This window comes from Bos indicus x Bos taurus, chromosome 16 (genome assembly GCF_003369695.1).
Source record: "Bos indicus x Bos taurus breed Angus x Brahman F1 hybrid chromosome 16, Bos_hybrid_MaternalHap_v2.0, whole genome shotgun sequence".
Lineage (NCBI taxonomy): Eukaryota > Metazoa > Chordata > Mammalia > Artiodactyla > Bovidae > Bos > Bos indicus x Bos taurus.
In genome coordinates this window covers 565,933-593,474 of record NC_040091.1, presented here as the reverse complement: position 1 = coordinate 593,474, position 27,542 = coordinate 565,933, and the positions used below count along the sequence as shown (strand labels likewise).

The following is a 27,542-nucleotide window of genomic DNA, read 5'->3' as shown; positions in this document are numbered from 1 at the left end:
AGTCCTGTGAGGAAGTGGGAGGTGATCAAATCAGGGTGATTGGGGTCAGACACTATCCCTTTATTCCAAGCCAAATAGCATGCCCCCTCACCACACTCTTCTGATACTCCAGGCTGCAGGAGATTCTGGTCCCTGTCTACAGCTCAGAGGATGAAGCCAATTTCATTGGGGGTGGGGGGCAAGGGGTTTATAAAGAAGAATCAAAGGAAATGAAGCTAGGACTCTCTTCATATGGGATGCCATTTTCCAAAGACTAGCTTCCTGAAGGGAAGAAGGTGAGTGGAGAATTGAGATGAAGGATTTGGATAGAGATCACATAACGTTAACTGATAAAGCATCAGGAGCTAGAATTTAGTCCATTCAGACTAGAAACCTTATTAATTCTGACTGCTTCAGGCTGTGTCTGGTTTATTGCAAATGGTAAGTTTCAGAATCATTACAGAAGTCAGGGGATTCAGAGTGCAGTACATTCTGGCCTCAGTTCTTCCGGGCCCTTCACAACAGGCTTGACCCAGTTTTATCAGCCAGGTCCAGGCCCCGATGCCCCTTCTGCACTAGCTCTGGGCCCAGCTGCACCATCTCTACCACACCTATCTTCCTGACTTGTTCCTGGAGAGGGAAGACAACATGCTGCTCCTGGAGGTTTCTCCAGGTTTCTCCTGTGTAAGCAACAGAAGCAAGTCTCAGAGCAGGCTCACAGAACCCAGGTGAGGGCACAGAAGGTTGGGGGGAGGGTAGGCGGGTTCCCCCAGAGCTCGCTCATCCCAAACCACCAGGCAGGGCTGGGTCTACTGGAAAGCATAAACTGGCCTAATCTTTCCCCATTTGTGAGATTTTCTTTTTGGGTTTATGTCACTGCGTTTATGCTGTGGACAGGGGTGTTGTTCCGTTTGCTGTTCCATTCACTGGAATGTTTGCCATTCCAGTAAACAAAAAATGCTGCCTGCCATCAAGTCATCAGACACTGCAGTGGCAAGGTGCACCCATTTCCTGGATGGAGAAAATAACAGAAAGCATTATGTGGTTCAGATACTGGCCCTAGACTGATAAAATGCTTATGTAAAGAGTAATGCCAATAAGCCCGGACTTTTGCATATTCCCATATATAGAAAGGCACTAAAATCATTAATTTGATATGCCTGTTTTTTGTGATTATCAGTAGTCTTTGACATTTGACTACATTTTTATTTTTAGCATATGTCCTGGCAGAACAGTTCCTCAGAGCTATTTGAGAGGTTCTCCCCTGGGCTATAGTCCTCAGTAAGTTCCCCCAAGTAAAACATACTTTTGAATTGTTAGGTTGTGCAATTTTCTTCAGTTGGACAGTCTTACCTCCTTGGAAAGACTGGAGAGGAATACTTAGGTCACTGCCACAACTCTTAGCTCTCCGTGGCTCACTGCCCTTGGAGATGAGGAGGGTAACACGTGTGGGTATTGAGTCAATATTCATTCTCTTATTATCCACTGCAAATATCAAACTACCCATTCAAGGAGTATCTTCTCCCATCAGATACATTTCCTCTGGCCCTGGCACCTTCGAAGCTCCTAGGGGGATACAATCCCACCGCCTTCAGTTGCCCAGTAAGTGGTAATGGTCTGACCAAGAGAAAGGCACTCATCGCTACTAAGGAACTGATAGGTTCTCGGGTTGCTGGATAAGTTAATTTCTTCTCAATTATCATTTCAATTGGAATTTGAGGTTGATATTCATAATCTTACAAATGAACAGTTCTCAGCAACAGCTATTAGGGTTGATTGTCAAGTATGGTCATTGTATATTTATTTCTTCTTCAGTCTTTAAGTCCTTAAGCCTCCCACTTGGAAGAAACAATTTGCTGGAATTTCACATGTGTGAGCATAACTTTACTTTGAGCATTCTTTGGCATTTCCTTTCTTTGGGGTTGGAATGAAAACTGACCTTTTCCAGTCCTATGGCCTCTGCGGAGTTTTCCAAATTTGCTGGCATATTGAGTGCAGCACTTTCACAGCATCATCTTTCAGGATTTGAAAGAGCTCAGCTGGAATTCCATCACCTCCACTAGCTTTGTTCATAGTGATGCTTCCTAAGGCCCACTTGACTTCACATTCCAGGATGTCTGGCTCTAGGTGAGTGATCACACCATCGTGATTATCTGGGTCGTGAAGATCTTTTTTGTACAGTTCTTCTGTGTATTCTTGCCATCTCTTCTTAATATCTTCTGCTTCTGTTAGGTCCATACCATTTCTGTCCTTTATCGAGCCCATCTTTGCATGAAATGTTCCCTTGGTATCTCTAATTTTCTCGAAGAGATCTCTACTCTTTCTCATTCTGTTGTTTTCCTCTATTTCTTTGCAGTGATTGCTGAGGAAGGCTTTCTTATCTCTCCTTGCTATTCTTTGGAATTCTGTATTCAGATGTTTATATCTTTCCTTTCTCCTTTGCTTTTCACTTCTCTCCTTTTCACAGGCTTTGTAAAGCCTCCCCAGACAGCCATTTTACTTTTTTGCATTTCTTTTCCATGGGGATGGTCTTGATCCCTGTCTCCTGTACAATGTCACAAACCTCCTTCCATAGTTCATCAGGCACTCTACTTCCACTATAAAATCACTGCAGATGGTGATTGCAGCCATGAAATTAAAATATGCTTACTCCTCAGAAGGAAAGTTATGACCAACCTAGATGGCATATTAAAAAGCAGAGACATTACTTTGCCAACAAAGGTCTGTCTAGTCAAGGCTGTGGTGTTTCCAGTGGTCATGTATGGATGTGAAAGTTGGACTGTGAAGAAAGCTGAGCACCGAAGAATTGATGCTTTTGAACTGTGGTGTTGGAGAAGACTCTTGAGAGTCCCTTGGACTGCAAGGAGATCCAACCAGTCCATTCTAAAGGAGATCAGTCCTGGGTGTTCTTTGGAAGGACTGATGCTAAAGCTGAAACTCCACTACTTTGGCCACCTCATGCGAAGAGTTGACTCATTGGAAAAGACTCTGATGCTTGGAGGGATTGGGGGCAGGAGGAGAAGGGGATGACAGAGGATGAGATGGCTGGATGGCATCACTGACTCGATGGACATGAGTTTGGGTGAACTCTGGGAGTTGGTGATGAACAGGGAGGCCTGATGTGCTGCAATTCATGGGGTCGCAAAGAGTTGGACACGACTGAGCGACTGAACTGAACTGGACACGTGTGAATGGCAAAGTTTTGTCAAACTGGAGCCTAGACTCATTTATTATTTTCACAGGATAAACATTTGTCATCAAAGCATAGAGACTTTCTTAAATTAACAAACACTTAACTTTCACACTGAATTACAGATAAAACTCCAATTAATGAGTAATGAATGATAGTTCTTTAGGGAAATTAGCTTAAATTTGGTCTTCAGTGGAAGCACCTGCAATAAATCAAACAGGCTTAATCAAATGCTGCCTAATAATGAACTTTAGGGAATCTGCTAGAATATAAAGATAAGAATTATTTGAAGTCGATATACCAATTGACAGTGTGTAGAGAGGAACTTCTTGGAGTGTTTAGATAATTGGTGTGAACTGCGAAACACTTAGAGTACTATTTGCTGCACTTTAATAAACATCCTTGGGTATCTAACTTCTTAGAGTAACCTAGTTGGCAGTGAAACCCTTTAAAGTGCTGCAGGTGGTTGGACCAGCTGGAGAGGGAGGTAAAGGAGGTACAATGGAGTGTGAGAGCAGAGAAGCCCCCTCAGTTCAGTTTTACTATTTCATGGGTAAGAGCTAACATGTCATTTCCCCTGGCCTTGTCTGAATTCCTGGCTTCTGGGCTCCAGGCTAAGGCTGAGACACCTGGAGGTGAGCTAAGCTCAGGAAGAACTGAAGGGGTTGGGCTAGGGTCATGGCTAGGGGCGTACCACCTGGACCCAGATGGGAATCCCAAATGCCACAGTGATTATGGCTGTGCCTCACCCCTCAGCCACATGCAACCACCAAATCCAGATTCTCTGCCTCTCACTATGCTGGGTACATTCCTAAGAGGAGCAAAGAAAAGTGTCCAAGGGAAGAAATCTAGAGTCTTCTTTTTCACAAATGCTGAGAGAAACACGATGTCAGGGTCTCATCTCAAACGCAGCCTGTCCAATGTCAAGTTCACACTTCCACATAAGCCTATTTCATCTACATTTCCCACCCCAGTGGCTGGCAATGTTGGGAAACAGCAGTTTTCCTGAAATCCTTCAGATCTCACCCCTTTAGCCAGCTGGTCACCAAAGCTGGTCAAGTCTGCTGCTGCTGCTGCTAAGTTGCTTCAGTCGTGTCCAACTCTGTGCGGCCCCACAGATGGCAGCCCACTAGGCTCCCCTGTCCTTGGGATTCTCCAGGAAAGAACACTGGAGTGGGTTGCCATTTCCTTCTCCAATGCATGAAGGTGAAAAGTGAAAGTGAAGTTGCTCAGTCCTGTCCGACTCTGAGCGACCCCATGGATTGCAGCCTACCGGGCTCCTCTGTCCATGGGATTTTCCAGGCAAGAGTACTGGAGTGGGGTGCCATTGCCTTCTCCGTGGTCAAGTCTACCTTTCATCATTAAGAGGGTAGTAGGCTTTGTCTTGCTCTCATCCTGCCATCTGTGCCCACAGACTCTGCCATCCCATATCATTGGTGGAATGGTTCCCCTTGAAGATTCAAGGCTGTATTATGCTGCCATCAGGGACTGCACCATTCCAGTGAACAAAGAAAGAAGTCTCCATAAAGAGCAGAGGAACCGAGTGCCTTAGGAGTGGCAGAGATGAGAGTCTGAGAAAGGCAGCTGAAGGGGGTGGGGGGGGGGCGCTTAGCCTCAAGGTAGGGGCTCAAGCTCACTCAAAAAAAGCATAATACTGGTAGTGGGTCAGAACTTTTAACAAATAGCTATATCATACTGGTTACATGGTCTCAGCTTTACAATTTTCTGTTCTATAAAATGGTGATGATGATACATCATAGGGTTGTGAAGATTTAATGAGCTAATACATTTATCATGCTTAGAACAGTGTCTGGCACAGAAAAGTTCTCAATTTTTAGATTTAATAATAATCCTCATAAAAACCCTCTGAGATAATGTTGGCTCACTTATTCATTCAAGTATATTCATCTAGGGACACATGAGATCAACTGGATTCACTTAAAGGAGCTTCCTCACAGCCCTGTGGGAAAGACTAGAGAGGACAATGACGAGGCAGCATCGTGGTGCGCACAGAGCGCCCGGGTCAAAAAGGGTTGTTGGTTACCTAATTCTGCTGAGAGGCAGGCAGTGCCCCCCAGGTGACGCTTGAAGTGGGTGTGGAGCGTTCACAGTTGCAAAGGCAAGAAACGTATTTGTGCTGCCTTCTGGTGACGGGGCTGGACAGACACATTTCTGAGTTAGGCTGACTCAAGACTGGTGAGAAGGGGAGAGGGTATGGGAAAAAGTCACGATAGCCTCTTGTCCTGCCCCAAGGACTTGGATCTCAGATCTAGAGGTGCGGGGGAGTTGCTACATAAGTGCACAGCAGAGTGATATGACTGAAGGGTGTTTAGGATAGACTTACTTATCCTCTGGCATCAGTGTGAAAGGCTATGAGGATAGTGAAGCAGGTGGGTACAGAGGAAGTGAAAGAAAGAAATCAATCTCAGCAGTTAGGACTCCTCACTCCTTTTCCTATACTCTCTTGGCACAAGTAACCCAAACATTAACCTATCAATTCCACGGTTATATAAGTAAACAGAAGGTTACTAACTACAAGTTTGAAAAACTCTGATATTTACATTCCAGCATACAACAGCCCTTAGGACTGTGGAATAAGCTAGATGCATCAGGTAAGTTTGAAGTTTAAAAAAAAAAAAAGACCAGAGCCATGTGTATGTTGTCTCAAGACCAGTTTATTTATTGGTATATACACACCCACACTCAACACCCACACACACCCATCCACCCATTCTTGATGCACTGAGCCAGTACAGTGCTGAGAAGGGACCTGATAAGACACAGAAAGCTGATGGTGGGGGCGGGAAGGGTATGGGTCACTGGTGACTCTCCAGATAAAAAGTATATTGATGGTGAGGCAGAAGATACACCAAGACAAGAATCTTCCATCAAATACCTCCCAAGAAACCCTGAACAGACCTGGATCCTGCTAGTTGCTGCCTTATAACATAACCAATTAAGATAGGGTTAAGTTGCAGAGGAGAAGCTGGAACTGAATTTCCCATTTAGCTAGCCCATCAGAGTTCCCTGAAGGAATCAGATGGCCTTATGGTCTCTGATTGTGAGTTCATCAATCACAGGAATCTGGGGCTCCTCCATAATCTTAACATCCATTACCCAGAGACAGGGGCTCTTTCTCTCCAATCGACTCATTTTCTGCTCAAGAACTCCTCCAGCTCCATTGCCAGTGGCCTGACAGCTAGGAAGGGCAGCTGAATATCTTGTCCAGATGCATGGAAGCCCACCCAGCCCCACCACTCTGCAGCAGAAGGCTGTAAGTGTGGCACTGCCCCAGGCTCCATCACTCCTTCTAGACAGGATTCTCTGACCCTTCATCTGACCTGCTAGCCTAGCCCCTACTCAGACCCAAATCAGCTTGCAAACTAGCTGCTCAGCCACCTGAAGGTTGGCACTGCACTGGCCCCTCTCCAGGTAATATGCCCCAGGTAACATGCCCCAGGTACTTTTCCTCTCCTTTCACTAGGAAAAGCTCTGGGTTCCATCAACTCACCCTAAACTTGGGTTCCAAACACTTCCAAGCACCTTGGCAGGAGAAGTATGTGGATGAAGAAGGAGAATTTATTGGAAATGACATTCCTACCAAAGCAGGATCTATATCCCTCAGGCCTAGATGCAACCACGCTGTTGGGGAAAGCAACGGAAACTGGGAAGGCCTCAGGAATTTCTGGAGGCAGCCCCTAAACACCAAAAGCACCTTGAACAAAGAATGACAGTTTGGGGACAAGCAGGTGAATGACAGTCTTCAACAACACTGGATTTCCTGGACCTAGGACATGATTCACTAAAGGGGAAGCTTTATTTTCTTGCTAGGAGATCAGGGGAAGGAAGCCTCAGATTACCTTTTTCCCAAACCAGATTTGAAGGTCAGTGTGTTAATATATACTCAATCCACTCATTAGGTACATTTTTGTAGGGCTGGGGTTATCAAAGAAGTGGGACAAAGGGGGACAGCAAGGCAAGAAATACTGGGAGCACAGCTGGCAGTGCATGGTTAGCTCTGTTCTGCCCCAGAGCCAAGATCCTTCTCCTTCCAGCCCAGCAGCAGCCCTACCCTACAGCTGGGGCAGGAGGTAATTCCCACTGCCACATGGGCTTAGAGCTACCGCAGGACATCGGCTCTCCCTCTAGCTGACCTGCCTGCAACCTCCTGGGCAGGAGGGCTGAATTTCCCCATGCTTATGCTTGACGTTTGGGATTCAACTTAAACCAGGGCCTAGAATCTCCACCTGAGCCTTCCTTCTTCCCAGGTTCATCATCCTGATAAAGAATGGGGCCGTCTACATCTCCCAGCCCTCAAAGAGGTCCTGAAGGTGTGGCAGCAGCTACAAGGTGCGGATGAGTCGGGGGAGGGAAAATGGCGGGAGGGGGGATGCCAAAAGCAGACGTAGCCCATCTAGTGCAACCAAGACACGGACAGAAACCAGAAGGCCAAATAACCCAAGCAAGGAAGTCTGAAGCGCCCTTTCCTTGGAAGGGCCACCCCAGCCCTTGGTTCTGCATCCTGGTCTCCGGTGGAGTGAGCGGTCCAGACCTGTTAGATGCAGAAGACGGAAGGCGGAGTCCATGTATCTCCGTCTGCTTTCCTCTCCCTGCCGCAGACCCACAAGCATGGACGACCTGGCTGCCTCACACAAGGAGACCCAGACACATCCCAGAGAGCCTTACAAGGGACACACAGTGGACTTGGGGTAGCAGGATCCTGAGGGGTAGACGAGTATATTCTGAGAGAGGAGACTAGGAGCCCTGGGAGTAAGGGGAACCAGCAGGACGGTAAGGGCTATCCGAGCCTGTGAAACCAAGCAGGAGGAAGCTGGCCTTGCGGGGCTGTGGCTAGTCCCGGAAGGCGGAGAGCATGTGTCCGTAGAGATAGTGGGAGCGAGCTGAGAGAGAGAGAGAGAAAGGCATTTGCGCAGTGAGTTGGGAGCGACCCCCCGAGAGACGGGTTGCAAGGTATCTGCGGCGTGCCTGTAAGCTCGAAGCGCCCAAAGCCTGAGAAAGCAGTAAGGGCAAGCGGAACAGGGGGTGCGATCAGCGCTGGAACAGCAGGGCCGGCCCGCCAACCACGGGCGCGGGGAGGCCTTGAGCCGGCGGACAGCGGGCGCGGAGCGCCTGCGCCCCGGGCCCGGCCCCCTCACCCCGAGCCGCGGGCACAGCCGCGAAGGACCCGGGGTGGGAGGCGGGCTCAGCAGGAGTAGGTCCGCACTGCTGGGGTCTCCAGTCTCCGCGCCCCTGCCGTCTGGACTAGGAGTCGACAGCCGCCGGGGAACACAGAGCAACGGGTTAGTGAGCGTGAAGCTCGCAGGTGGGGCCCTCCCGCCCGCGGCCGCGTTAGCAGAGCCAGCCCGGAGCGGCGCACCCCACCCCGCCCCGCCTCGCCCCGCCTCGCCTCGCCTCGTCTCGCCTCGCCTGCCGCTCACCTTCAGGCGTGATCTTCTTCCGCGGGGACGGTGGAGGCGGCACGGGTCCCACGGTGGACGCGCGGAAGGTTGCCGGGAGCGTGTCGGCCGCGGTGCTGAGCGAGGCGCGGCCGTGGGGGTCCCGCGGACGGAAGCGTTTCCTCCAGGAGGGCGCGCGGCGGAGCGCCTTGTCTTCCCCCTGCACGGGGGGCACGCAGAGGCCCGGGGCTAGGGCGCTACGGCCGCCCTTCGTCCCTGCCTGGGAGGGCAGGTAGTGCCTGTTCTAGGGGAACTTTTCCCTTCAGAAACAACGGAGCAAGGTCACGTCCCATTTCCGGCCCTCAGCCTTTCCTTGTGGAAAATGACTGGACGAAGCGGATGGCTCCGGAGAGCCCTTGCGACTCTTAAGTCCCCTGTGTCTAGGCGAGGTGCGGTCCCCTCTGTTCGAATCTGACATCCTGCCGTTTAACTCAGTTTCCCTGTCGCCTCAATCATCTCAAAGTGGGCTTGGGATGCCCACTGACCTTTAAAATATCCCTTCTCTCAGCCTCATGCATGGGAAGTGGTCACCAGCCAGCCTTCATGCGCTCCTTCCTGCCCTTCTGGAGACTCAATATGGCTGTAGGCCCAGTGTCCTGGAGGAGTGCTGGGTCGGGAGCCAGGAGACCTGGCTTCCATTTTACTAGCTGTGTGACCCTCAAAGGTGATCTCTCTGAGCTTCAGTTTCATTATCTATAAATGTACAGGCTGCCTATCTGCTGGATCTGGGGAGAGCAGTGACAGGGCAGGCAGATGGCCAATCTGAATAGGCTCCGCCAAAGGCAGTGGACAGCCCCCTGCTATCTGCCTGCTGTATTGCCAGCCAGGCCTCCAAAATAACTATCTCTGCCAAAGGGCACCCAGAGCCATAACCCTACAGGATGTCCCTCTGCACAAGCCTCCCAACCCACCCTTCAGAGCCCACATCCACCCTCCTTGGCGGCCATGCCTAAAACCCCTCAACCCTTGTGTTGGCAGAACTGTCGCAGGTAGAGGGCTACCAGCGGGACTGAGAGACACCAACCCACCAATTCTCACCTCAACAACCTCTACCAGCCCCATTAGGGTTTGCTGCTCCTGCTCCGAGTAGGCAAATGTTCCCATCAGTTCTTAGCACCATGTATCTCTGTCATAGCATTTTTTAATGTACTGATGAGATTATCTCATCAATTTATTTCTCTTCTCGTCTTCCTTCTCTCCCCCACCTCCACTTTCAAATTCTAATCTTCATGGGGCAGAGATTTTGTTCTTTTTGTTTCAACCAATATATTCCCCAGCCTCTGAGTAGTGCCTGGGAACACTGTAGGTACTCAATAAATAATTGTTAAATGGCAGCTGGCCTCCTATGCACACATCCCATCCCTGAGTTTATGAGGAACTTTCCTCATCAGTTCTGTCTTCCCCATGACCCTATCCTTATCCTAGTTCTGAGACCCTTCTTTTCTGCATGCTTTCTCTCCATTTCCACCTTCAGCCAACACTAAGGTCTTCTTTCTGTTTTTCTCCCCTGTCCTCTAAGTCAGGTGTTCTTTCTGTTCAGCATCTCCTCATTTCCCTTGAGTCCTGCTATCCCTGTACAGGAGAACTGGATCTAGCCCTCCAGGGCCTTAAAGCTTGAGAAGGGAGACCGAGAACCAGAACTGTCAGAGAACATAGTTCCAAGAGACAACCCAAGATTGCTTATGATGTGCTTGATGGCTGGACAGGAGGCAGGCTCTTGGATCTCCAACCTCCCCCCTGCTACTGCCCCATAGCCCCAAATCTCATATTATTCATGGGACCTGGCCTTCTATTTTAAGCTTCCTTTTAAAAAATCAGTTCTCTCCAGCCCTGCACCCAACTGCATCCCAGAAAGACCACTACATTGCCAAGATAATATCACCTACTCAATAACTCCGCCTCAATGTCTGACGCCTGGTATCTCCACTTTTAGGAGGCAATGGAATGTAGGAAAAAGAATACAGGAATCAGATACACTTTTGCTCCAGTCTTGCTCTGCCACATACCAGCCTATGACTGTAGATAAGTTACCTGTGACAGCAAGTTACCTCTTTGATCTTCAGTTTCATCTGTAAGATGGGATAATAGCCTGTCTCGTGTGATTATTACTAGCATAAAATAAGATGTCTGCCATCACTTCACTACCATGCCTTGCCCCATGCCTGACCCAGAATAGGCATTCAAAGACTATTTTTGTCAGGACTGAAGGAGTAAAGACCTTTCTAAATTAGAAAGCACCATTCAAAGATTTATGAGAAAGCTCTATCAAAGAAAGCTCAGATCCTAGTGTATGGGAAATAAAGGAATGTCCTCCTTGTAGGGGCATTGGGAAGATTCAGATCTCAGAACGGGGACACCTAGTGGGGTTTGGCAGTTTATCTCCTTGACTGAAATACACACACACACACACACACACACACACACACACACACACGTGTGTGTGTGTATGGTAAATAACATACTCCAAATTTCAAGGTACCTCTGTGAAGAAAACACCCCTTTACAAATTCTGTGTGTTTCTGAGTGTGTCCTATCTACCAAGGCAGAGTAGTCATTCCACAAACAGGTTTTATTCCTGTTAAACCCAACCAAGAAAAGATTAACTGATAAGTAGGTAACACTAATGGTGTCCCATAAGGAGGCCCAGAAGTCTAAAGAGAGGCACTGATGGGGTGGGGGTGCAAACAAAGGGAAGCTGCACAGAAAATGGGGATCAGCAGATCTGATTGAAGATGGAGAAACTAAAAATAAATAGTCTGGGCTCTTTTTTAACTCGTTTGGAACCAAGGCAGCTAAGGTGGACCTGACAGGGAGGGCAGGCAAGGCTGATGATAGGAAAGTGAGTAGGGAGGTGGAAGGGGAGAGAAGGCAGGCACTGAGGGGACTGTGTCCTCAGGAAACCCATGTGTTAGTAGGCATCTCTTACAGAAGTATTATGGCCAGAACTTAGGAGTCTTCCCAGAAACAGTCCAGCCTAAACTTGAGAGGAAGGCCAGACAAAATCTAGTTGGAAGGGACTGTTTCTTCAGTGACCAGGGCACATGAGTAAAACTAGAGGGGAAGCTGGGATGATAGCAGCCTGAGCCATGTGTGTAACTATGTCACACTGAACTGAGGAACATGTGAGCAAACCTGTCATTGAATGACCTCAGCGTAACTTCCACCTCCAAACAATCACACTGCTGGGCGGGATGGAAACTTTTGAACAGGTTGGAGATGTGCTTTGCTGACAACACTGAAAAGAGGTCTAAGAGATACAGTCGGAGAAGGCAATGGCACCCCACTCCAGTACTCTTGCCTGGAAAATCCCATGGATGGAGGAGCCTGGTGGGCTGCAGTCCATGGGGTTGCTAAGAGTCGGACACGATTGAGTGATTTCACTTTCACTTTTCACTTTCTTGCATTGGAGAAGGAAATTGCAACCCACTCCAGTGTTCTTGCCTGGAGACTCCCAGGGACGGAGGAGCCTGGTGGGCTGCCATCTATGAGGTCACACAGAGTCAGACATGACTGAAGCGACTTAGCAGCAGCAGCAGCAAGAGATACAGTAAAAGGTATGATCCCAAAGAGATTGCCTTTGGGGGAAACCTCTGAGCTTCTGTAGTTAGGGGGTTTGGGGCACAGAGTTCGAAAATGCTAGAGGTTCAAGGAAGAAGCTTCATAGAGATTTCTCTAGGCCTATTGCTAGGCCTGTTTCTGCCTCCTCAACCCCCTGACATCATCCCCATCCTCTATGGCTCTCCTCTTTTAGGTTACTCCACCAATCATCAACCCAAGGAAAGAAGAACTCATGAACTTCAATGAACCAGCAGTGACCACCAAATCTTCAAGGTCCCCAGTTAACAGCTAGGTACTCACATCATCCAGCTTCCGGTCTGTGCCCAAAGCCAACAGGTTGTTGAACTCTCTCTCCAACACTTGGCGTGCCTAGAGTGCACAAGGTGAGACAGGGAGAGTAGGGAGAGGCTATGGTTACTGACTTCTAATACCATCTTTCACCTGTTTTGTAGGGAGTACAAGGGTGGAGATGGGGTTTTCAGTTCATTTAACCCATTGGCCTTTGATACTGTTCCTTTAGGCCTGACCTTGGTGTCCGCCTACAGGTCAAACTGTAAACCTTAGGATTTTTCCATATGGAGCTAATTAGAAAACTATAATTTAAAAAAAAACAACTATAGAACACATGGATGGACAGGCTTCACTAACTGGGGGCAAAAACCAACAGTTTGTCTATAAGGGAATATCATGGCATACTACCTCTCTGAAGGGATAAATATGCATGGAGAACATGTATAATAAAGATTTATTTAGATTATATAAATGTATTTTATGAGGTTCCAAATAAAAATTTTAACTTAGGAGACTGCTCAGTCATGGATATTGGTAGCCCTTAGGCTGTGTGGGGCATAAAGGCCTTCTGTAGGCCTCCTAGTACTTTAACTCACTAGATTTGAGAAATGCCAGAAACAAGGAAATTTTCAAAATTGCCACCAGATATTTTTAACCATTTTTAGTGAAGGATTCCATATTGGATCAGATCCTACTTCCCTTAATAGCTAAGCTAAATGAATGGGTCAGAAAAACAAGAATGGTTAGAGAGCAACAGAGGGGTAGCCCTGCTACTGTTTACAGATGTATTGCTATCCACAAAAACTGGATGTATGTAGAGACAGGAAACAAGACAAAACAAGCCCATTTCTGAGTAGAAAATACTAACCATAGAATTCTGTGAGGACGGTCTTTGTTGGTAATGGGTAATATTTTTATAAATGATCAAAAGAGAGACGCACAGTTAATTTTCAAGTATCCAGATGACACTGTTCCCCTGGGTAGTGAAAAATGATTATGAAGCTGTGTAAGTGGGCAAGAAGGCGACCAATGAGGCTGGAGGTGGACAATCATAGAGATATTGCATTTTGTGGGGAAATCTCAGCTCTTCCTAGAGAACAAGGGGAATCTGTGCGATCCATTCTGACTGGTGGGGATGGGTCACTGTAAAGACACTACAGGACACCCTGGGCTTGTGTGCTGCTATCACCCCTAAAAGGCCAATACACCACCAAAATTACGAGACAATTCAACACTACCTTGCACAAGCAAAAACTTGTCTGTTCCCAGAATAGCTTGTGCAGCTCTGGTGGTTGAATTTCAGAAGATATATGACAGCTGCAAACAGTCCAGACAAGGGTAGCTAAAATGATCAGGGCATGGAAACAACTCTATATGAGAAAGGCTAAAAGAATTAAGACCACTCTGTCTGGAAAGACAAAGCCTCAGACCCAGAGGTAGCACAATCAGGGTTTATGAAATGACAGAAAGTAGAACTAGTCAAAAACAAACATCTGTACCAAATCACAGACAATTAGGATGAGGCAGTTGTCCTCCCCAGGGGGAGCCCAATGTGAATTACATTTAGGAGAAATAAAATCAGGAAGTATTTTATACAACAGGTAGTAATTCTCAAGTCCATTATCCACAGGAAGTTAAAAAGGTCAAACATAAATAAGTTCAAGAGAATTTAGTTATATTCTTAGATGATAGCTCCATAATAAATATGAAATGTAATGGAAGGAGATGTCTAATCTTTTGAGCTGTTGACAGGGAGACAAAGCTTTGGCATGGAGCATCTCTGGGCTGTGTTATTTGGTATATTTAGCTTTCTTAAACCTAGGGACCCAGGAGCAGATCCCTAAGATGGGAAACAAAGGAGATACAGGTTCTCTGGTCCTTTTGGGCCCTAGGGCTAGGGCTATTCATTTTTCTCAATGAATAGTCAGGTCAGAAAAGCAAGTTGAGGCAAAGTCTCAACTGCAGTGATGTGGCTGGGAGGAGATGGAGGTGCCCACTGCAGGGGCACCAGGCCTGTGCTGAGCATGTTCTGTTTGTGAGGAACACTTGTTTCCTAGGGAACTTGGTTATGCACAAGGACCACTTGGAGGTTTGAGGACATTTGTGATCCCCTCTAGGACAGGCCTCCCACCAATCCATAAACCTATGCATATCAGAGGGAAAGAAAGCAAGAGGAAAGGGAGACCGAGATTGAGACTGATGACAAGTATGCCCACCTGGGTATTTTGTGTGGGTATCTGGAGAACCAGGGCCAGTGTGTTGTGGTCAAAGTTCTCATCCAGGGCCAGCAAAGCGCCATGCACACCACTCTCATGGAGGTTTCCTGCGTAGTCTCGGAGCCCAATAGATTGGACCCAATGAACTACCTGGTCATTGGTCCAGACCAGCACATCTGGAGGGTGGGGGCAGAAAAGCAGCAGAGACAGGTGTGGCCAAAGCCTCTCCAGGGACAGAAATGGAGGTCCCTGGACCCAGAGCTCCAGTCTACCCTGTTTGTCTTGGCTCCTACCCACTCCCACCCCCCTTAACTTTCCACATCTTCTTTCTGTCCTCCCTGGGACCTGAGCTCTTGGAGAACCAGCCCATACTACTCCATTCTTGCCAGCCTGCAGGTTCAGGCCAATAGGCTTTCTCCCCAGACCCCCTGTATCAGGGATCCCCTGTCCCTAGGCAGGAATGGCCCTTTTCTTAGTCTTTCTACGTTCAAGGTCTCTCCTAAGACTTGCCTTTCTTTCTGGTCAAACCCCACCCACAGCACCAAGTTCTCTGAGCACTGTCTCACACCCTTGCATTTGTCTGGTTGGTGGCCCTGTCTTGTGTGTGGGGCGGGGGCTGCTTCTTCTCCAACAGGTGGCAGCATCCTCTGGGCGGAGCCTGTGTCTCCCTGCAGGCTCTGCCTTCCCTCTCAGATTTGGATCTCTGCTGTGGCACGGGACACCTCTCCTGTCTTCCCTCAGCCGGAGGCAGGTCTGTGTGGCAGGCCCTCGTCCCCCCAGGCTGCTTCCACAACCCTCAGAGGAGGCTCCATCGAGCCTGATAGGCTTACCCTTGATCTCATGCTGGCTCTCCTCCCGCCGCTTCTCCAGCTCCTTCCGGTCATAATTCAGCCTCTTCAGGCACATGATGCCATACTGAAGACTGGTTCTGCAGGCACACAGCCCCCCTGAGCCAGAGCCTCAGTGGGGTTGCATTTCAACCTCATCTGCCCCATATCCAGCACCAGTCACAGCACATCAAGACCTACATCCTCCAGTACAAAGAGCGTCCCAGCCTGCTCCTTCTCCACCTTCCCCAGGGCTTAGATATGATCCATTCAAGGGTTACTACCCTACCCATCTTCCCTCTAAGCCAGGGTGTGGGCTTGACTGATGAAGGAAACTTCTTTGAATGATAGCAACATGTCCTTCCCTCTCCAGGGTCTGAAATGACAAAGACCCGTACAGATACTCTTTTGTGCGCCCATTTCATTGAGTCCCTAAAATGGCCTATGGTATGACCTGCCCCTATACTGACAGCTCCGCTGTTCCTCAGACACGGCAGGCATGCTTGGGCTCTGTGCCTTGGGGCCTCTGCAGTGGCTGCTCCTTCCGACTGTGACATCCCTCCCCCTTAGACTGCTACGTGGCTCATCCTCCTGTCTCCTTTAAGTTTTTGCTCAAATGTATTTCAAGTTGAGTAGTTACCTTGTCCACCTGATTTAAAACTGCAACATCACCAGCATCACCCCCAGCCCATACTCCCAATCCACCTTACTCTGGTCTAATTTTTTTCCTACCACCTTTTATCTATTAACATTCTGTATATTTATAATTCCTTGCTATGTCTCCCAGTTACAATGTAACTGGAAGCTTTGTTTTGTTCACTGATGTATCTTAAATCCCTAGAATGGTGCTTGACACAGTCCATAAATGTAAACATCATAAATCCTAAATGGATTACATGAAATAATTCACATAAACTATTAAAGTACTTTAAACTGTACCAGGTACATAGTATGTACTCAGTAAAAAATGACTAAGCCAGGCCAAAACCCAAGGACTGCAGAAGGGACCCCACAGGCTATCAGTCCAAGTTCTGACCTAATGCAAGAGTCACCTCTTTGACAACCTTCTGAGTAGTATGAACACCTCTGCCTGAACACTTCTGGTGACAGGGAACTCACTACCTCTCAATGCAGCTCATTCCACCTTGAGCAGCTTTCCTTGTAGTGTTCTTTAAACTTGAACACTACTGTGCCATTCATCCTCTCTGGATTTTATCATATATAAAGTGGAGGAATAGAATAGAAGGTCTCTCCCAACTCCAGCTGCTTTTGACTACCATTGAGCTCATTGCTTTGTGAGATTAAATCATGCTGGATTGCTCCCTACTTTTCTTACCTCAGTTCTACCCAGGTAGCCCATCTGCCTAGAAAAGAATCCCATATAGCTCAGAGACACCATTTCTAGGAACTGTTTTCTGGCTCACGACCTTTAAGCCCTTTGGTCCCTGGAAGGAGGGCAGATGCACACATACCTCCTAACTGGAAATGCCTCTAACTGCGATCCTACTATAATTTCAGTTCAGTTCCTATGACTTTCAAAAAGCTGTTGTATGGTATAGCAGAAATATAAAGCCCTTAACGTCAGATCAGTCTGGGTCTGAATGCCAGCTGTGCCACTCTCCAGCTGAGTGGCACTCGGCATATGTGAAACGGGGGTAGTGCCTCTCCTGCAGAATCACCATGAGCATTAAAGGTGATCCTGTATGACAGGGTTTAGTCCAGCCCCTGAAATATAGGAGGCACTCAGTAATGGTGCCACTCTTAGGAGGACATTGCTGATTATTGTGTGTGTGTGTTCTCATATCAAAATCGGAGATGCTCATGGAAACCTGCTCAATAGAATACTATGGTCTAAGGAAAAGAGCTCTCAGTGAGGTGTCAAGAACGAATGTTGGCCCCATTCTGCAGCCACTTGACTTGAGACCTGGTGACACTCAGTCTCTATTGGACTTGTTTTCTCCATCTGTGAAAGATGTTTTTAAATATCTCCTCCTCATCGTTAAAAAATTATAACTTAAAAAACATTTTTTAAAGATGAGAATATGCTTATGAAATACTGAGTGGAATGAAAGCAGTTATAGACATAACTGAGGTAATAAGGAATGCAGAAATGCTTCATTAACACTGAAGTGCTGACGATTTGGGGCTGCAGATGTGTATAGTCTGAGTCTCTCTCCTGGGACCTGGGCAAAGGGTCAGAGGAAGACTTCTATAACGCTGGGCAGGGCTGGGCTGCCAGATCCTGAAGCAGCCGAGGCACATCTCAGCTTGGTGGGCAGTGGCCCTTCTCTCTCCAGCCCCATCAATCACTCAGCAAGGACAGGTGCAGCTAGGTCTGGCAGCCTCCCAGACTGACAGAGACAAAAGAGTGCCTTTCAGCCCTAGCGGTGAGGGGGGAGGGCAGACACAGCTAACGGTTCCGGCACAGGAGGTTCTCCGGCATGGTGGTAAGAGAACTGGGTTTGTGTCAGGAAACTTGCATTCTGATAGTATCCTTGAGTGACCTTGGGCTGCTGCTCCTTCCTATCCCTCAGTTTCCTCAGCCATAAAAATATAGAGGCTAACTAATCTATTCCAAATACAATTTGCTCTTTATGAGTTGGAGAGACCAAGGGACACCTGCAGATTCCAAATAGAACCTTGAAAAGCCACACACTCTCAGTTGTAACCTTTGACACATTAACCACTCAAGGCAAAAGAGCTGGCTCAGATAGTTGGTATGATGTGAAGCTGAATGTTAAAAAGGACTTCCTAAAACCTATAAACTCCTGGAACTATTACCACCCACTTTACTCTCCCACCCAAACGCCAGCTGGGGTCAAGCACATATTTCAAATGAGTGAAGCAGGCTGGAGCGGGTAGGAGGACCTGGGGAATACCTATGTTTTAGGAGGGCTGCCTCCCTAGCTCCAGCTGGTTGTTTCCATGATCCTGTTTTTCAAGAGAAGCCAGACATCCAGAATTCTGTGTAATATTTCCTAGTGTTTAAATGTTGGCAACTAAAGTCATAATTTTAAAAATACAATGTAGGCCAAACAAAATACATTAGTGAGCCAAATTCTACCCTCAGGCTACCAGTTGGTGACCTCCACTGCAGACACTTTTGCACAGAAGATCTGTCAACAAAGAGAAGAACACTGGATGACTTTCTGTACAAAAAGGATGTATGTTTAAAGCTGAGAGGCTCAGATCTAGGATGTTAGCAGAGCAAGAATCCAGATAGAACTTTCCTCTGATCTTGTAAGGAATCAGGTACCTAAAATAGATGCTGGGTTCAGTATGAGTCTTCTCCGGATACATGTAGGGAATTCAGCAAGCCCCGTGACAAGAAATAAAATTCATATCTATGAGGACATTTTTCCAAGTGAAGCTAAAAAGAAATGACTGTGTCTTAAGAGTTGGAGGTGAGAGGATTGAGAGGGTAACAGGTAGGAAGGCCAGGGGTCTCCAAATGGAGGAAATAGGTTGCCAGTGTCAGACATTTTTCTGTCTCTTAAGCGGCAGGAGGAAACAAACTAGCGATTTTTTTCCTTCTCTGCTGCTGCTGCTGCTAAGTTGCTTCAGTCCTGTCCGACTCTGTGCAACCCCATAGATGGCAGCCCACCAGGCTCCCCCGTTCCTGGGATTCTCCAGGCAAGAACACTGGAGTGGGTTGCCATTTCCTTCTCCAGTGCATGAAAGTGGGAAGTGAAAGTGAAGTCTCTCAGTCATGTCCGACTCTTCACGACCCCATAGACTGCAGCCCACCAGGCTCCTCCATCCATGGGATTTTCCAGGCAAAAGTACTGGAGTGGGGTGCCATCGCCTTCTCCATACAAATTTAAAAGGAGGTTTCTCTTAAAATACTGTGTTGCCATCATGACACCTGGTTTCACCTGAAGTTAACTATTCTCAAACCTTGAGTTAACCAATGCATTTTTCTTATGGAAATATTTGTCTTAAACTATGTTAATGTACTATGCATTTACCCCAGATTCTGTCTTCAAGTCGGTTCCACCTAATGGCTCAGAACGGACTTGACAAACCAGTATGTTATACTCAGACATTGTTCCCCTAATCTATGTAAATGAAACTATTTGTATGGCAATCTGCCCTTCTATAAGATTCAAGTCAATCGTTTTATGGCCCGGGATGAATCATCTGGTGCCAAGATTATCCCAAAATGCATCTTATGGATGAGGGGCCTGGTGCCATTCTGAGTTTTAAGACATTCCTTTCTTTCATTAACAGACTGCTAGTGACTATATAACATCCAGCTGAAGACTAACAGGGGGGTACTCTTTTTGCCCCCTTCTGATGCCTATGTCAGAAGCTTTCTCTATCTCCGTTATACTTTAATAAAACTTTATTACACAAAAGCTCTGAGCGATCAAGCCTCGTCTCTGGCCCTGGATTGAATTCTCCTCTGGAGGCCAAGAATCCCAGCGTCTTTTCATTCAGCAACAACCTTTCAGGACTAAACCCTCAAATTGCAGTGGAGACAAAGATTTGACTTTCCCTAAATGGAGATCTGTCACTATCCCAAACTGGTAAAGAAAAAGCACCTCTATTCCTGGAGACAGACCCCCAGAACGGGGGCAGACCTGTGCTGGGAGGTGGCCGTGGGCTCCAGCCTGGCTCACCGGTGGGAGCTGTCCACCATCTTCAGGTGGACCCGCAGGTCCTTCTTGGTGAGGTGATCCAGCATGCGAGCGTCCACGAGGCACTCCATGAAGTAGCTGCGGTACTGGGGGAGCCCCAGGCTGGGGAGCCACTGGTTCCCAATCCACTCGTGGTTCATATCCCCATAGACCAGGGTCTGAGGAACAAGATGGAGGAGGATGGGGGCAAAGGCAGTGTCAGCAGGTTGCAGCTAGCATATTGTTGAAGAGAGAAATCTTACTCCAACATCCATGGCAATTCAATAAAATCGCAGCTTACTTTCACTGAGAGGCTGGGGAACAATGTCTGAGTATAACATAGTGGTTTGTCAAGTGGGAGGTGGGGATTTTTAATGGAATGTTTTAAATCCTGTAATGATGTATTTCTACTCACTTATCAATTATCTACAGTAATGAAAAGAAGCATCTATCTAGGCAGCAGATAATAGGAACTCCTTCCCATCAACTTGAAAGGCATTTGTGGTGCTGTAAGGCAGACTTGCCTTCCTGATTTCCAGTCAGCCACAAGCCTGCTGAGTCCAAGGGTCAGGCTGCTTTATAGAGGACCTGCAGAGTGGCTAAGAAAGCCAGTCTTTCTTGGGAAACTGTCTTCATATGGTCCACAAGGGATTGTGTTTGACTAAAGATGTAAAAAAAAAATGAAGTAAGGTGACCTGTGCCTGAATAGCCAGTGCTCTTCTCTAAGGCTTGGTGGTCTCTCCAGAAATCCTCTAGGTCCTTTGTATGCTGTCTCCCCACCCCCAACACAGCATGTGCACAACCCCCTACCCAGTCTGGTTCTGAGAGGCCTGCTCCAGTTAATCACTGCCTCCTATCTTGCAGGCAGGGACATCTCTGACCATCTATCCTTAAAAAGAATTTTAATGGCAACCCTCCATCACTCTCTTTCTTTACCTAATCTGATTTTTTTAGAACTGAATATTTTATCTTATCTTTTAAAAAATAGTTCATACATATAAAATATATGCAGCGTATGTTCATTGTGAAGCATAAAGATGAAGTTAACATCTCTGGATGTCATCCACTGTGGCCTCCATCCCTGTGTCTTCCCCAGCTTGTGCCCTGCTCCCTCGAGAGGAAAAACCTCTCCTGAGTTTTCTGTCATTCCCCTTCTTGAGAAAATGTTTTATTGGTTCTTATGGTCACTGATGCGTACTTCTTTAAATAATATAATTACATTTGCTTGGTTGAGAGTTTTAATAGAAAATCTTTTGGGACTTATAGCTTTCACGTTACATTGTATGTGCGAGTCATTTATTTCCTCTGCTGAATAGTATTTTACTATGACAATATACTGTACCTGATCAGTCCATTCTACTATTGCTGCTGTTGCCCAGTAAGTATAAACAGTGCTGCTCTGTGCTTCATTTTAATTCATGGCACTCATATCTATCTGCCATACTGTCCATTTATTTGTTTACTGTCTATCTCTCCACTAGAATATAAACCTCAGGAGGGCTAAGATTGCTTACTTCTGTAGAGCAAGGTCTAATACCTAGTAGCTGCTCAATAAATCCTTGTTAAGTGAATGAATGAAAGCCCTTTGCTAAGCTCGCCAGGGGTACCCCCGTGAGGGTCAGGAAGAGGAAGAGGAAGAGGATTCATACAAATGATCTCAATACTCCTGGGAAGAGTGTCAAACTGAGGGGAAGAGGCAGGCATGCTGGGAGCACAGCCATCCAAGGGTCCTCACCTGCCATGGTAAAAACCAGAGGTAATGAAAGGGGACTGAGGAAGGAATGAGGCAGGGCTTCAGCAGAGGAGAAACCTGTGCCCAGGGCTCTTCGTGTGAAGAGGGACCTAAAAGACCAGGGCTCAGAGTCCTCCAGGAGCAAACCTGCTGGGAGAACACCACCCCAAACTGCTGCGAGTTGGTTCTGAACAAGGGGACAGGGTCTTACCTGAGCCCAGCTGCCCTCCTCACTGTCCTGGGAACAAGTGCAGCATGTCAGGGGGAAAGAGGCAAAATCAAGAAACCTGGCAGCCTCCACCCAAGGCCCCATCAGGAGGAAAGAGCAGACACCCCAGCAGCGGGATGGGTGACTAGGGAAAGCTTGCTGGGATGGTTTCAGCACAGAAGGTGGTGCACATGCCTGGGTTTGCAGTAAACGGGGATCAAATGTGTGTGTGGCAGAATCACAGGCAGCCAAGTTCCCAGGTCCTCATCACCCTCCCTGTTCCTTCCCCAAGGATCCAGCACAAGGGCAAAGACTGGCTTCATGTCTGTAGCTGGGCAAGATGTTCCCAAGCCCTCCTCTTCTCTGCAGTACATTAGGAGCCTAGCGTGAGCCTGTGAGCCCCCTGGGATGCACCCCCACCCCCACGAACTGTTTCCATTCTCACTTCTCTCCCACCAACCCACCACTCTGAGAGCAGAACTCCATCAAACAGCAGGGATCCCAAGCTTATACTGTATCAGCTGCAACCCCCTTTGCCTTCCTATAACCTTCCCCTCATCCTCATGCAAGTCATCAGTCCTAACCCCAGACCCAGGACCCAGGGCCTGACTCACTGTTTTAGTGGACGTTGCCAGAGTTTCCATCTCTTCGTGGGTGACCCAGACATTCCCAGAAGACTGCAGGCAGAGAAGAAACCTAGCTGGTCCTGTGTTGGGGTGCCTAGGCTCCCTATCAGGCTGAGAGCCTCCAGGACAAGGACAGAGCTGCCTTCCCCAAGTCCCATCACAGGCCCAGCCCAGAATTCTGCAGTCTAGCTCTGAGCAGCTCTCTTTTATTACCGTGTCTGCACTGCTTAGCACGGTGTCTGGCACACAGAAGTACTCAGCAAATTTTTCTGAATGAATATGAATAAATGGCATGAATCTGGTATACGGACTAACCCAATCACAGAGATGGACTACAGTGAAAGATTTCCTCTGGGCCTCTATGGACAGGTTTACATTCTTCTGGAGAGGTTCGAGGGCCAGAATTTACAAATGCCCTATTTCCTCTGCTTCCCACAAAGGCCCTGTTTGCAAACTCTGCCCAAAGATCTAGAATTCCTGGAAGAGGGAGAACTGGGGAGATGGAGCTCATGGGCAGTATGTGGGAGGCAGGGAATTACACCTGCTGAGATCCTGCTGAATCAGTGCTACCACCTCTTGGAGGCCAGGTGGAACCCTCTGTGGGGACAGGAAGGGACAGGACTCAATGCTACCCTCTTCCCAATGACCCATGGGAAACTTTGCAGACACTATTCTGGGGCTTCTGAAAATATTCTAGGTGAGGGAGAGGCCACTCACAGTCCTGGAGGTGGGCGGGGCAGAGGGGCTGGTCAGCGACACCATCTCCTGGATGGCCAGCCGGAGCTTGAGCCGGTGCAGGGCATTGCTGATGCCAATTTCTCGCTGGATCTCTGTGTCCGATAGGGCTGACATGATGGCGCCACTCTTGACGTTAGCCCGGCAGGCTGCCACGTACCAAGCAGGCATCCCCACCCAGAGCTGCAGATATGAGGCACAGAGGGTAAATTCAGCCCCTTCCCCAAGATCTGGGCTTCACTCAATACTGAGAGGCAATGGTCAGGCCTCATCCATGGTCCCAGAATAGCAAATGCAGAGCAGAGGAATTTAGACATGTGGAAATGACCATCACCAAATGCTTTTTCTCATTTAACAGGAAACTCTGAGGCCTGGGAAGGTGAAGGGATTTTACCAACACAGCATGGGTGATCAGCTCCTGGGGATAGCTATAGGAAAAGTGAAACCACCTGTGAAAGTCTTATGGCTCAATGATGATTAATTCCCAGACTTAGCCACCTGAGAGACATCAGAATATAACATCCATTATGTCCCAAAGTAACAGGTGTGTATGTTTGGGAAAAGGGGGTGTTGGCTAAGTGCTAGATATGGCACTGTGCACTTCGCAGGGGAGAAACATGCGGGGAAAATTTTAGAAATGCCACCCCTGTGCCTAAGGAGTCCTTATCCTTTCTCACTCATCCTTCCCACCAGACCCGAGTAGACTTGGACTCCCTTTGCCCAGGTTTACCTCTAGCCAGGAGACCACAGTAGGGCCGTCCCACTGGGCAAAGGGCATTCCTTTTCTCCGGGCATCTTCAAGCAGCTGGTGTCTTTCAGGAAGAACAACAACAGATTTACCAGTCCTTTTTTCTTTGTCAACCATGCTTACTCTCAGGGACCATGGGCTCTGCCAAGATGTGGGCTCCCACTACCCCAGCTCCTCACCACAGGACTGCGACCTTTGCTCTATGCCTGAAACAGTGTAACACGAAGCCATGGGGAGCAACACCTCTCCATTCCCAGAGGTGAGGGCTTTCAGTTTGTTTGCACAGACATTTTCGTCTGCTCTGTCAGAGATCCCAGGTGCTGGGTCATAGCACACTTGTCTCCTTCTCCCAAAGCGCCCTTGTCTCCTTCTTGCTCAGGTCATCCTAAGAACAATCTCCCAGCCTCCACTTAGACCAGGCCAACTCAGTTCAGAAAGGGCCTTGCTGGGCTCTGACTGCCTGAGCTCAGCCCCATGGCAGTCCTGGGGCACAACAGTGAGTGAAGGGCTGGACCCCACCTTGGCAGAGCCTAGCCTGTGGTTCTTACTTCTTCTTCAGCCTTCGGTCCTTTTCTGCCTGGGTTCCCAGCTTGCCAGGCACCATGGGCTCCTGCAGACCGAGCTCAGAGTCTGTTAGTAGTACAACTAGAATGGAAGAGACAGCGTATCAGCTAGGTCCTCTGCTTCTCCTCCTAAGGCCTGGGTCAGGACTGGAGAGCAGACCAGCAGGACGCGCCTCAGCACAGGAGAGCCTGCAGGCCTGAGGGGACCACCCATTCTTCCTGGAGCCTCCACACAACATCCCTACAACCCGGCGGTCCCACAGTGGCATCAAGTGGGTCACCCCCAAGCCCAAAGAGCCTTCCCCTGGGGGCCCCAGCTCTGTAAATGTTTTCCAGCCAGATGGCTAGAAGTTGTTCCACCCTAACAGCAGCAGAATCCTAGCAGAACTTGTCCCTCTTCCAGACCAAGCTGTGAAGGAAACTTGGAAAGCCAGACTGGGCTTTGGGCTCAGCCAGGATTAGCGTGGCCTGGGCTGGGGTGGGGAAACAGGCATGCTCAGAGATGTGTGTCTGGGCCCCTTTCTCAGGGCCACTCATTTGCACAAATCACAAAATGGAACATGCATGGCTCTGTCATCTTAAGGATCTCCTGAACTGATGCCAGAGTTCATGGCAGGGGCAGCATTGTAGAATTCATTTAAGTCCCAGTCACTCCTCACAAGTATACAGGGGGCAGAGGGTAATCCAGAAATCAATCTGCAATGCTGTTTTAGGTTTAGGTGCCAACATGGTGTGGGGAACATAGGAAATCATAAGGCTCCAACACAAGATGCCTCTTGCACTGCCAGACCTCCTCAGCCCTGGCCCCTCCCGTCTGTGGCTGGCTCCACAACGTATTTTGCAAGGCCTCTGTGAGCTCACCCCAGCCTAGGATCTAAACCCACCTCTTCCATTTCTCCCACACCCTTCCCTATGCACCAAACTCTCATACCCACCCCGTCCCCCTTTCACACACAAATGCTTCTTCTTGGCTAATTCCCACTTAGCCTTCAAGCTTCTGCCCTGGTGTTGCCCAGCAGAGAAAGTCACTCCTGTCATTCCCAATGCTCCATAACTGACCTCTGAGTTCCAGAAGCACCCAGAGCATATTGCTATTTTAATATTGTTTTGGAATCATCTCTTTTTCTTTTTCATTAGAAACTGAACTCCTTGAAGGAATGACTACTGCTCTGATACCTATTACGAAGCCTTGCTTTACTACAGTACTTAATAAATGTCTGTTGAGCCAATAACTGGATAGATGAGGGCAACGAAAGGAGGAAGGGAGGGAAAGGAAGAAAGGAAAGAAGGAACAGGGGAAGGACAGGAAGACAGCTCACATTTACGGTGTGCCTACCACATGCCAAGCACACACTGGCACTTTGTATTATCATAGAGCTGTTAGTAATGCTACCCTTGCCCAAGCACTTACTTGACTACAGTGTCTACCAAGTTATGATTAGGCAGTAGGGTATTTTGAGTCTTGGAGGCAAGGTATACTAGGAATTAACAAGTGACTCTCCTAGGAGAAAAAAACATCCAAGAAATTTCTCCTGAAGGTCCTGAGCACAGTACACTAGAAAACCTCCAAATGGGAAGAAACCTCAGAGGTCCAACCTCACACTTGATACAGGAAGCCCTTCTACAGCATACCAAATAAACAGCCATTCATCTGATGCCTGACACTTCTCACGGCAGGAACTACCACCTCATGAAGCAGCCCTTCCAGCTGTGAAACAGCTCTGACAGAAAAGTGCTTCTCTGGAGCGGAATCTCGGTGTCTGTGGCTTCTGCCCCCTGGTCCCTGGCAGACAAGGCTGGATCCAAGGACACCCTCCTGCTTCTCCCCTACTCACACCCATTTACTAGGGTTAGACAGAGACCATGGCCTGTGGGTCCATCCCGGCTCGGCTGGATCAGCCTGCCTTTCTCCTTCTTCCCAAACAGGCGGCCGATGGATGATTTGATGCCCTTGCGCTTGGCACCCTTGTGCAAGGAGTCCTGGCTGCTGTTGCTGCTGCTGGGGTTGCTCCCTGGATCCTCCAAAGCACTACAGGATGACAGCCAGGACGGGGTGGGATGAAAAGAAATATACTTAAATTACAGCATGAGAGATGGGAGCTAGACTTCAGGAAGACTTACAGTAAATGTCAGGATTGAAAGGATAAGGGGGGTATGATCAGAGCACGGGACCAAAAGACACGGAAATGTCCTTCTCTCATGGTGTTTCAAAGAGAAGTGAGATGTTCAGACACCTGGGCCAGGTAAGGTTCAGCCTGTTCAGAGGCAGAGAGAGGGACGAGGTAAACTTGGGGACGGAGAGGCTTGAGATGGGGTCTGCTCCATTTACCTCTTGCCTTCTTCCTGGCTCAGGGCAGGGAGGCCAAGCTTTTCTAGCTGCAGTGTCCTGGGTGAGGAAGGAGGAGAAGTCTCACATTTTATGGTGGCTTTATCCTCTCGGTTCTCTTCCCAAGACACTGGTGACTGAACAGACAGTGGAGCCGTCAGGGGGTAGAGGGAGAGAGCGGGGGCTTGCTGACCCAGCCCAGATAGGCGGAGGGGCATAGAGAGCGGCAGAGGGGAGGCCCTGCCGGGGCTTCTCAGAGTTCAGACTCAGACTCAAGGGCCCACGGGGGAGAAATTGAAAGGGAAAGGCGGGGGAAAATTAACCTGTTAGTACCTGGGTCATCAGGCAGCACTCACCAGCAGCTTCCTCCTATGCTTTCTTAAGTCACTGGGCTGGAAGAGAGAGTGGAGGGTGAGCTTGGACTCACCTTTTGGATGCTTGAACGTCTACCCTAAGGGGAACCCAGTG

General features: G+C 48.3%; 1 protein-coding gene across 20 annotated transcripts in view; it reads right to left on the bottom strand.

Annotated features, from left to right (window-relative positions):
- Nucleotides 1-5,824: 5,824 nt before the first annotated feature.
- Nucleotides 5,825-27,542, bottom strand: part of PPFIA4 (PTPRF interacting protein alpha 4) — a 53,313-nt gene continuing 31,595 nt past the window's right edge. For 10 of the 20 annotated variants that reach the window (XM_027564136.1, XM_027564138.1, XM_027564140.1 and 7 more), the window contains 14 exons: nt 27,431-27,466; nt 27,078-27,211; nt 26,611-26,777; nt 24,734-24,830; nt 24,168-24,249; nt 23,420-23,620; nt 22,691-22,753; nt 22,080-22,106; nt 20,140-20,315; nt 15,521-15,618; nt 14,691-14,866; nt 12,484-12,552; nt 8,608-8,785; nt 5,825-7,721 (listed from right to left, as the gene is read on the bottom strand). In XM_027564136.1, the coding sequence (XP_027419937.1) occupies nt 7,513-7,721; nt 8,608-8,785; nt 12,484-12,552; nt 14,691-14,866; nt 15,521-15,618; nt 20,140-20,315; nt 22,080-22,106; nt 22,691-22,753; nt 23,420-23,620; nt 24,168-24,249; nt 24,734-24,830; nt 26,611-26,777; nt 27,078-27,211; nt 27,431-27,466 (1,713 nt within the window). In that variant the 3' untranslated portion in view covers nt 5,825-7,512. The other 10 variants (XM_027564146.1, XM_027564148.1, XM_027564152.1 and 7 more) reach the window with 7 other exon arrangements.